At 46.6% G+C, this 11,093-nt stretch overlaps 1 protein-coding gene across 1 annotated transcript; it reads right to left on the reverse strand.

The window, feature by feature from the left end:
- Window positions 1-3,012: 3,012 nt before the first annotated feature.
- Window positions 3,013-10,998, reverse strand: LOC121312216 (protein FAM234B-like). The gene is made up of 11 exons (XM_041244160.1): window positions 10,781-10,998; window positions 7,426-7,837; window positions 7,016-7,131; window positions 6,902-6,905; window positions 6,682-6,855; window positions 6,079-6,206; window positions 5,607-5,757; window positions 5,163-5,294; window positions 4,470-4,635; window positions 3,241-3,322; window positions 3,013-3,111 (listed from the first exon to the last, which is right to left on the reverse strand). The coding sequence occupies exons 1-11, from the start codon at window positions 10,817-10,819 to the stop codon at window positions 3,013-3,015; spliced, it is 1,503 nt and encodes a 500-aa protein (XP_041100094.1). The 5' UTR covers window positions 10,820-10,998.
- Between the last annotated feature and the right edge of the window lie 95 nt (window positions 10,999-11,093).

Below are 11,093 nucleotides of genomic sequence, written 5' to 3' on the forward strand. Positions count from 1 at the left end.
GCTGCAGGATCGTCTCTCTGTGGAAGAGAGGCTGTGCTTCCAGATCTAATACAGAGCCCTGCCCTTGCAGAAGCTGCTGTGTGGGTGTAGGCTTCAGTGTGTCTGTGTGTGTGTGTTATTCTGGTGCGTGTTAAAGACACACCACGTACGACACTTTTTTGACACACACTTGGTTTTGATTTTGGTGTTCTTGTTGTTGAATAAAACTAATAATACCCAGTGTACTGTTTTGGAAAATCAATACTTTTATTATACCGCGAACAAGGTAACCAAAACAATATAATAATTATTATTATTATTATTATTAGTATTATTATTCCATTCAATTCTCACACGAAACTTATTTACACATTATTGCATCAGCGTACCATCCCTAAAAACGCAGAGCGAGAAACACAGGGCGAGAAACGCAGGGCGAGATCCGAGCCCTCCTGCGCAGAAACGCAGGGCGAGATCCGAGCCCTCCTGCGCAGAAACGCAGGGCGAGATCCGAGCCCTCCTGCGCAGAAACGCAGGGCGAGATCCGAGCCCTCCTGCGCAGAAACGCAGGGCGAGATCCGAGCCCTCCTGCGCAGAAACGCAGGGCGAGATCCGAGCCCTCCTGCGCAGAAACGCTCAAACTAACTCAATAAACATTTGACGGATTTGAAACCTCATTCTGTTCAAATACAATAAATAAATCTTAAAATAACAACGAAATAAATATTGAGCAGCCAATAGTCTTATGATGCCTTGTTCCCGTGGCAACCTGCAAGGTCTCCACCAATCAGCTTCCTCCCTTTGTCCTCCATGTGATCATATCGACCGATAGGGAGCACCTGTTACTAAAAACAAAAATAAAAAATAAATACATACGAGATGTATTGTAATAGAGGTCTGTGTCGCTTGTGAGAGGAGACCACAGCGTAAAGAACTACAGCTCCCAGCATGCCTCACCAGTGCCGCGGGTACAGAGGCATGCTGGGAGCCGTAGTCCGAGCCACCAAGTTCATTCGACATGGTGAGTCTACAGCTGGTCAGAGCTGTAAACACAGAAAATGAAACTTGAAATTATATATATATTTTTTTTATATATATATACCTTTTGCGTTTTAATAAATTCCAGTTTGTTGAAGAAATTGGCGACTTCGAAGGGCCCCAGGGGGTGCGAGGGGGGGCCCAGGGCCACCGGCGTTGCGTGGGTCACAGCCCTCTTCAAACTCAGCCTGCTGACTACCTGAGCCCCAGGCTCGGTGCTTGAAGAATCGGGCGCGGGCCTCGTCGCTACGGTAACGTAAAACGCGTCTTTCTGTTGATCCACGTACCTCGCTGGGAATTAAAAAAAAGCAGGCAAAAATAAAATGGCATTCCCTTTAAGAGCCGAAACAGCATGGCTATTGAAACTCAGGGGGGTGTCTGAATCGTGTTTGGCATTGCTGTATAATATATAAAACTATGCAGATTGAAAGCTCAGGGGGGTGTCTGAATCGTGTTTGGTGTTGCTGTATAATATATTAAACTATGGCTATTGAAACTCAGGGGGGTGTCTGAATCGTGTTTGGTGTTGCTGTATAATATATTAAACTATGGCTATTGAAACTCATGGGGGTGTCTGAATCGTGGTTGGTGTCGCTGTATAATATATTAAACTATGGCTATTGAAACTCAGGGGGGCTGTCTGAATCGTGTTTGGTGTTGCTGTATAATATATTAAACTATGCAGATTGAAACTCAGGGGGGGTGTCTGAATCGTGTTTGGTTTTGTTGTATAATATATTAAACTATGGCTATTGAAACTCAGGGGGGTGTCTGAATCGTGTTTGGTGTTGCTGTATAATATATTAAACTATGGCTATTGAAACTCAGGGGGGTGTCTGAATCGTGTTTGGTGTCGCTGTATAATATATTAAACTATGGCTATTGAAACTCAGGGGGGTGTCTGAATCGTGTTTGGTGTCGCTGTATAATATATTAAACTATGGCTATTGAAACTCAGGGGGGTGTCTGAATCGTGTTTGGTGTTGCTGTATAATATATTAAACTATGGCTATTGAAACTCAGGGGGGTGTCTGAATCGTGTTTGGTGTTGCTGTATAATATATTAAACTATGGCTATTGAAACTCAGGGGGGTGTCTGAATCGTGTTTGGTGTTGCTGTATAATATATTAAACTATGGCTATTGAAACTCAGGGGGGTGTCTGAATTCGTGTTTGTTGGTGTTGCTGTATAATATATTAAACTATGGCTATTGAAACTCAGGGGGGTGTCTGAATCGTGTTTGGTGTTGCTGTATAATATATTAAACTATGGCTATTGAAACTCAGGGGGGTGTCTGAATCGTGTTTGGTGTTGCTGTATAATATATTAAACTATGCAGATTGAAACTCAGGGGGGTGTCTGAATCGTGTTTGGTGTTGTTGTATAATATATTAAACTATGGCTATTGAAACTCAGGGGGGTGTCTGAATCGTGTTTGGTGTTGCTGTATAATATATTAAACTATGGCTATTGAAACTCAGGGGGGTGTCTGAATCGTGTTTGGTGTTGTTGTATAATATATTAAACTATGGCTATTGAAACTCAGGGGGGTCTGAATCTTGTTTGGTGTTGTGGTATCATATATTTAACTATGGCCGGTGGACAGGGGGGACTGTCTGAATCGTGTTTGGCGTCAGCTCCAATAATATTGTATCCTGTCCACCCAGACACGAAATGGTGTCGTTCTTGACATCGCTCCAGAGGATGTGGATCCAGGTTTTTTTTGCTGTGTAGCAGATACCTCCGTGGATGACTAGGCTCCTGAACAGAAAAAAAATATAATAATTTGAAGATTACTTATTGAAAAATCTCCCCACAGGGAAGCCCAGCGAGGTGGCGTTTGTAAACTAATAATAATGAAAATAACTACTAGTAAAATAATATAAAGATTACTTGAGTCACGGTAGTTGGGCAGGGGTGCTTGTTCCAGTGTCCTGTCCGCCCACCGATAGGCTGCAGCATTGCAGCGCCGACAACTCTGGTTCGCTAACCAGTCACCTAGTTGCCAGTGCTGTTCCGCCCACGGCCTGCAGGTGGCAGCGGAACTCTGCCTGCCACAGGCTCCGCCCACTCGAGCCGTCAATTACCAGCACCTGGGAGGGGGCGGGGTTTTGAGAGAGAAGAGACAAACAATTCAGTGAGCGATTGCCGTGGCTGGATCGGAAACTGGATGGATTAATCATCCTGTTTATACATATTTTTTAAAAATTATTATTTTTTACCTTTCTCAGTCCCTCGACAGTGGAAACTTGCAGCATAATATCAGGGATGTCATCTTTATTGAAGAATCCAAAGACCGGAGGACTAGAGAGACACACGATATCAGGGTCTAGCGCTGTATATTATAAAGACATTTCAGAGAGCTGGGTCTCATCAATATCAGGGTCTAGTGCTGTATATTATAAAGACATTTCAGAGGGCTGGGTCTCATCAATATCAGGGTCTAGCGCTGTATATTATAAAGACATTTCAGAGGGCTGGATCTCATCAATATCAGGGTCTAGCGCTGTATATTATAAAGACATTTCAGAGGGCTGGATCTCATCAATATCAGGGTATAGTGCTGTATATTATAAAGACATTTCAGAGGAGCTGTGTCTCATCAATATCAGGGTCTAGTGCTGTATATTATAAAGACATTTCAGAGGGCTGGATCTCATCAATATCAGGGTCTAGAGCTGTATATTATAAAGACATTTCAGAGGGCTGGATCTCATCAATATCAGGGTCTAGTGCTGTATATTATAAAGACATTTCAGAGGACTGGATCTCATCAATATCAGGGTCTAGTGCTGTATATTATAAAGACATTTCAGAGGGCTGGATCTCATCAATATCAGGGTCTACTGCTGTATATTATAAAGACATTTCAGAGGGCTGGGTCTCATCAATATCAGGGTCTAGTGCTGTATATTATAAAGACATTTCAGAGGGCTGTGTCTCATCAATATCAGGGTCTAGTGCTGTATATTATAAAGACATTTCAGAGGGCTGGATCTCATCAATATCAGGGTCTAGTGCTGTATATTATAAAGACATTTCAGAGGGCTGGATCTCATCAATATCAGGGTCTAGTGCTGTATATTATAAAGACATTTCAGAGGGCTGGATCTCATCAATATCAGGGTCTAGCGCTGTATATTATAAAGACATTTCAGAGGGCTGGATCTCATCAGTATCAGGGTCTAGTGCTGTATATTATAAAGACATTTCAGAGGGCTGGGTCTCATCAATATCAGGGTCTAGTGCTGTATATTATAAAGACATTTCAGAGGGCTGGATCTCATCAATATCAGGGTCTAGTGCTGTATATTATAAAGACATTTCAGAGGGCTGGATCGCATCACTATCAGGGTCTAGTGCTAAACTACGGCTCCCAGCATGCCTGAGCATTGTCGCTCCTGGCAGAGGATCATGTGAGCTGTAGTTCAGCTGGCATCAATCCACACACCTCTGTATTCTTGGTATGCGAATGCTCCATTTTCTCTGCAGGTTGGAGCCTGTGATGAAAGAGAGGCTCCCTCTAGTGGTGACGAGGAGGTCATTGCAACTCAGTGTGGAGCCCGAGAGAGAGGCCAAGTATTCAACATGACCACTGAGAGAGAGGAGAAAGGGGAGGAGAGAGAGGAGGGAGGGAGAAGAAGAGGGGGATATAAGAGGAGAGGAGGGAAGAGGGGAGGAGGAGAGGACAGGAGAGAGGGGAGGAGGGAGGAGAGATAATTAAACTGGCTTCAATTGAAAGCAGCTGAAAAAAAAAAAAAAAAAAAAAAAAAAACAATTATTATCAAATTCAAAGAGACTTCCAGAGACTAGGGGGGTGAACTCTGCATCACCAACAACCGCTGCTGCTGCTGCAGAGTCTCTTCCAATAGGACCGCGTTTGTTTTACGTCTCATCAGAAGGACGGAGCACAAGGAGGTGAAGTGACTCGCTCAGGGTCACACACACACACACACACGGGGTCGGTGGCTGAGCCGGGATTTGAACCTCCTGGTCTCGAGACCCCCTCTTCTCTCCTCTCCTCACTGGGACCAGCCCACCCGCCTGAGCCTTCTGCCTCGGTTTGTGCGTTTTTTAGAGCTGTTTACTCGTTCCATGAGGAGGACTTTCACCCGCCACGTGAAACAGGCGGAGAGATTCTCACCCTCTTCACTGTCTCCTCCAATCCGGGTCCCTGCAAGAGCAGTGGCCTGGGGAGGGGTGTCGAAGAGGGTTAGCCCCAGTAGGTCCGCTCTGAAGAAAAGGACCTTCTCCACCGGGCTGGCCGGGACTATGCCTGATATGAAGTTTCTCCACGTAGCGCGACTGGAACTTAAATTTCAATTTGTTTTTATTTATTTAACAAAACGACAAATTACTCCCCCCAACTCAAATAAAAACACAAGACTACCTCACAAAGGATTATCCTGTGTGGGGGAGATAGGTATCGAAGATACGATATCATATATTATATATCAATATATATATTAGATATATATATATATATATATATATAAAAAATGTGTGTATTATCTTATAGTCATCGTGTGTGTATGTATAGATATAGATTGATTGATTGATTGACGTGCATCTGTCTGTTCAGTCTCACCGAAGCCAAACAGGACGTAGACGGCGCCCCCTCTGGTCACATGGAGCTGTGGGCCAATCGGCTTGTCCGGCCTGGTGAGGTTAAAGGTCACCCTAGAACCAATCAGAGCTCCGTCCGCTCCAGAGACGAGCAGGAGAGAGAGATGAGACTGCTGAGAGAGAGAGGAGAGACTCTCCTCTCCTACTATCCTCTTCTACTCCCTTCTGTAAGTATGATGTATTCTTATATTTATTATTATTATTATTATTATTATTATTTACATGTTGTGACACCGTCAACGTCACTGAAGATACTCACTAGGATAGCTGTCAATGTTACTTAAGTGATAGGTGCTCCCTGCAGGGAACTGCGAGCCACTGGAGAGAGTCACCGGACCAGGGCTGGGCCCGGCGCTGGAGAGAGTCACCGGACCAGGGCTGGGCCCGGCGCTGGAGAGAGTCACCGGACCAGGGCTGGGCCCGGAGAGAGTCACCTGATCCCCGGGCAGCACGCTGACGAGCAGGTCGGGCACGGAGTCTGCGTTGAGATCAGGAACCCGCAGAGCTGGGCCTGCGATCCGTCCCCCCAGAGCCTGAGGAGAGAGCTGCCATAGACTCGAACCTGCAGCCAAGCACGGGGAGAGGGGGGTGAGAGGCATGCTGGGAGCGGTACTTCTTTACCTTGAGCTGTAGTTCTTTAACTTGATACACAGTGAGATCGGTCAAGCCCTGGCTATAGGACTACAGCTCCCAGCATGCCTCTGCTCCTGCGGCAATGGTGAGGCATGCTGGGAGATGTAGTTCTTTACGCTGTGGGTCTCGTATCACAAATGATACATGACTACAGTGAGATAATGTTTCGTAGTTCTAAGTAGCAATGGTCACTTAGCCATGTCCATGAAGAACTCCGGTTCCCAGCATGCCTCTGCTCTCGCAGCAGTGGTGAGGGGATGCTGGGAGCTGTAGTTCTTTAACTGTGGTGCGCTGCTATGCTGTGGTCTAGATACTAGGGAGCGTCTCTGAAGTATCTCTCAAGTTCAGTCCTGTCTGGATTATTCACTAGTTAGGGAGCGTCTTTCAAGTGCTGTGAGAGTTACCAGTGTCCGCTTGGACGGCTCGGAGCAGAGTTCTGGTCCCAGTGAGCAGGCAGGCCGGGCCGGGCCCCCTCCCCAGTGTCTCGAACCCGCACTGGATGAACCGGGCTTCCTCCGGAACCAACTGGGTCCACAGGGGGGCGCCGTCGATACCGGAGAGAGCAGAGACTGAGTGGACTGACAGAGAAAGGGAGAGAAGAGAAATTAAACTGGACTAGATCACGCTGCTGTGCAATAGGAGAGGAGAGAGAGAGGAGAGAGGAAATAAGCGAGAGAGAGGAGAGAGAGGAGAGAGAGAGAGGAGATTGAAACGATCAAATTATCAATCCATTCAGACTGTAGATAAATGAGGAGATGCTGAGCTGTCATTGGCTGGCTGGGTCATCGCTATGACGACATCAGTGACGGTATCGTTATCTACATCCCATAATTCCAGGGGAGGCAGGGACACGTCTGAAAGAAAAGAAATATGGACAGATTGACTTCTACTGCAACAGAGCAATGAAAGGGGGTTTGCTGTAGCGCAGCTGTGAAGAACACCTTTGAGACTTTCTGGAAAACTGAACAGATTAACTGATAACAATCACTCTGTGTGTGTGTGACAGTGTGTCTCAATGTGTGTGTGTCAGTGCGTGTCTCAGTGTGTGTGTGTGTCAGTGTCACCAACCACTGTCACACTTGTTTGTGTGTGCGTGTCTCAGTGTGTGTGACAGTGTGCGTGCGTGACAGTGTGTGTGCGTGACTCACCTCCCATCTCCCCCACGCTCCTATTCCAATGCTTGGGCCACAGCGCCCCCTTTCTACAGGGAATGAGAAACGCACACATCAACACAGCCAGCACCGAGACACACAGCGTGGCGAGAAACACCGTGGTTCTGATCAGCTGGGCCCGGCCGGCCCGGCCCTTGGGCTCCGGGTCAGAGCCGGCGCCCCTGTCGACCGGGGCCTCGTGTCCGCCTGTCAGGCGGCTGTGTTTGCGTGCGGCGGCCCGCTCTCTGTTGCCCCCCTGTGTCTGGAGGCCGGTACTGCAGCAGGCTTGGGGGCTGAACCCGTTCCTGGGGAAGTTGAGGACCAGCTCGTCTTCCTCCTCCTCCTCCTCGCTCTCATCGCTGTCCGCTTGGGTCAGGGGGTCGTACTCCCCCAGCCCCTGGGTTTTTTTATGATTTTCTTTATTATTTTAATGATTATTCCTTAATAATAAGAATCTGATCATTCATAATAATAATAATAAAAATACTATGACATTATATTTATAAGGCAGTCTCTCGGTTCGTTCGCCGCTACCCTCCTTAACTGGAGACAAAGATTTCAGAGGAGTCCAGAGGTCGGGTCGGCGCCCAACTAGGCCACGCTGAGGGAGGACCTCAAGAGCAGATCGTCCAGCACATTGTCAGGGAGAATTGTCTCTTCTGCATCCGCCGTTGTCCTTTGGCCCAAATGGTTTTGTGTCCTTTTGTTGTGTCAGGCAAATTACTGTCGTTTGTCGTCTCCAGGCAATGTCTGGTAACTCCATATACACCTCTCCGCGACCACACCCAGGGTAATATACGGTTGATTGCACTTACAATGCTTCCCTATGCTTTACCAGAACTCTCTGTGCTTTACAATGCTTCCCTATGCTTTACCAGACCTCTCTGTGCTTTACAATGCTTCCCTGTGCTTTACCAGACCTCTCTGTGCTTTACAATGTCTTCCTGTGCTTTACCAGACCTCTCTGTGATTTACAATGCTTCCCGTGTGCTTTACCACTGCTTCCCTGTGCTTTACAATGCTTCCCTGTGCTTTACCAGACCTCTCTGTGCTTTACAACGCTTCCCTGTGCTTTACAATGCTTTCCCTGTGCTTTACCAGACCTCTTGGCAAGCTGCCCCCGTCGCGGCATTGGGACTCATTGCCGTTTATCGTCTCCCTGACCACCCAAAATAGTTTTTTTTGTACCCTGAGGCACTGCAAAAATATGCAAGAATAAACAATGGGTTTAATTTATTTCTGCTTTTCCAAAAAAAAAAAAAAAAAACCCGTATTTTTGCAGCGCTGTGTGAACGAGGTGTTCTGCAGGGTCGGGGTCTCCGGTCAGGACTATCCAGAGAAACGGGTCTTTAAAACTCTTCTGCAACCGGGAATAAAGAAAAATAATCATCCGAGGATAAACAGAGAGACACCCTCTCCTCCTCTCTCTTCTCTGTCTCCAGAGAGACGAACACACAGACAGACAGACAGACAGACGTCTGGGTCTGCCTCTCTCTCTGTGTGTGTTGTCTGATGTCGTCTGTCTAGTCGCGTAGCACATGCGTCGGGTATGCTTCCAACTTAGATCTGTCATGCCATAGTGAAAAGACGAGATTTAAGCATCTGACAAAAAAGAAAACGTTTCGCTCTCGGACGGGCGGAGAGTTCGTGTCAATAATCGCAATTGTTGCATTGTTAGCTCACTCTTGTGTTGCATTGTTAGCTCACTCTCGCGTTGCATTGTTAGCTCACTCTCGCGTTGCATTACTAGCTCACTCTCGCGTTGCATTGTTAGCTCACTCTTGTGTTGCATTGTTAGCTCACTCTTGTGTTGCATTGTTAGCTCACTCTTGTGTTGCATTGTTAGCTCACTCTTGTGTTGCATTGTTAGCTCACTCTCGCGTTGCATTGTTAGCTCACTCTCGCGTTGCATTACTAGCTCACTCTCGCGTTGCATTGTTAGCTCACTCTCGCGTTGCATTGTTAGCTCACTCTCGCGTTGCATTACTAGCTCACTCTCGCGTTGCATTACTAGCTCACTCTCGCGTTGCATTACTAGCTCACTCTCGCGTTGCATTACTAGCTCACTCTCGCGTTGCATTACTAGCTCACTCTCGCGTTGCATTACTAGCTCACTCTCGCGTTGCATTACTAGCTCACTCTCGCGTTGCATTACTAGCTCACTCTCGCGTTGCATTACTAGCTCACTCTCGCGTTGCATTACTAGCTCACTCTCGCGTTGCATTACTAGCTCACTCTCGCGTTGCATTGTTAGCTCACTCTTGTGTTGCATTACTAGCTCACTCTCGCGTTGCATTGTTAGCTCACTCGCGTTGCATTGTTAGCTCACTCGCGTTGCATTACTAGCTCACTCTCGCGTTGCATTGTTAGCTCACTCTCGCGTTGCATTGTTAGCTCACTCTTGTGTTGCATTACTAGCTCACTCTCGCGTTGCATTGTTAGCTCACTCTCGCGTTGCATTACTAGCTCACTCTCGCGTTGCATTGTTAGCTCACTCTCGCGTTGCATTACTAGCTCACTCTCGCGTTGCATTACTAGCTCACTCTCGCGTTGCATTACTAGCTCACTCTCGCGTTGCATTACTAGCTCACTCTTGTGTTGCATTACTAGCTCACTCTCGCGTTGCATTACTAGCTCACTCTCGCGTTGCATTGTTAGCTCACTCTTGCGTTGCATTACTAGCTCACTCTCGCGTTGCATTACTAGCTCACTCTCGCGTTGCATTACTAGCTCACTCTCGCGTTGCATTACTAGCTCACTCTCGCGTTGCATTACTAGCTCACTCTCGCGTTGCATTACTAGCTCACTCTCGTGTTGCATTACTAGCTCACTCTCGCGTTGCATTACTAGCTCACTCTCGCGTTGCATTACTAGCTCACTCTTGTGTTGCATTACTAGCTCACTCTTGCGTTGCATTGTTAGCTCACTCTCGCGTTGCATTACTAGCTCACTCTCGCGTTGCATTGTTAGCTCACTCTCGCGTTGCATTGTTAGCTCACTCTTGTGTTGCATTGTTAGCTCACTCTTGCGTTGCATTACTAGCTCGTACGCAGCGGTCCCGTGTCCGGCTGTATTATAACAGAGAGGTGCGTTTCAATGCAAACCCTCCTTTTATCACGAGAAAAAAAAGAACCGCAGCGATCTGCATTCATTCTAATACCGTCTCGTTTAAAATGATCATAAATATAAAATATAGTTACAATACCCATCTTCCCTCTGTAGGCAATAGAACTAATACGATTCATACACATAGAGAGAGAGAGAGAGCATATAATAAGATACGTTATATTCTTTTGCGAATAAAACGCTATTATTATTATTATTATTATTTATTATTATTATTATTCTAGACACCAGGTAGCTTCAGAGCCCTCGATAATGCGGCTGCCATCGCGTCACTGTGTTCGAATTCTCAAACAGCACGTGGGCAAGCGAGGCACTCTGGGACTTGTAGTTTTTCACTTGTAGTCCCCGCCTCCCCCGGGCCAGTCCATTTCACCTGAGCGGAGGTGGGGGGCCGGGGGTGACCGATACGAGCCAACGTTGTCAAGCGCACTCAGACCGTTTTCATTTCGATAAATTACGTATTTTATTTTTAATTAAAATAAATACGTAATTTATCGAAATGAAAACGGTCTGAGTGCGCTTGACAACGTTGGCTCGTA

Source organism: Polyodon spathula, unplaced genomic scaffold (assembly GCF_017654505.1).
Source record: "Polyodon spathula isolate WHYD16114869_AA unplaced genomic scaffold, ASM1765450v1 scaffolds_3709, whole genome shotgun sequence".
In the NCBI taxonomy this organism is placed as follows: Eukaryota; Metazoa; Chordata; class Actinopteri; order Acipenseriformes; family Polyodontidae; genus Polyodon; species Polyodon spathula.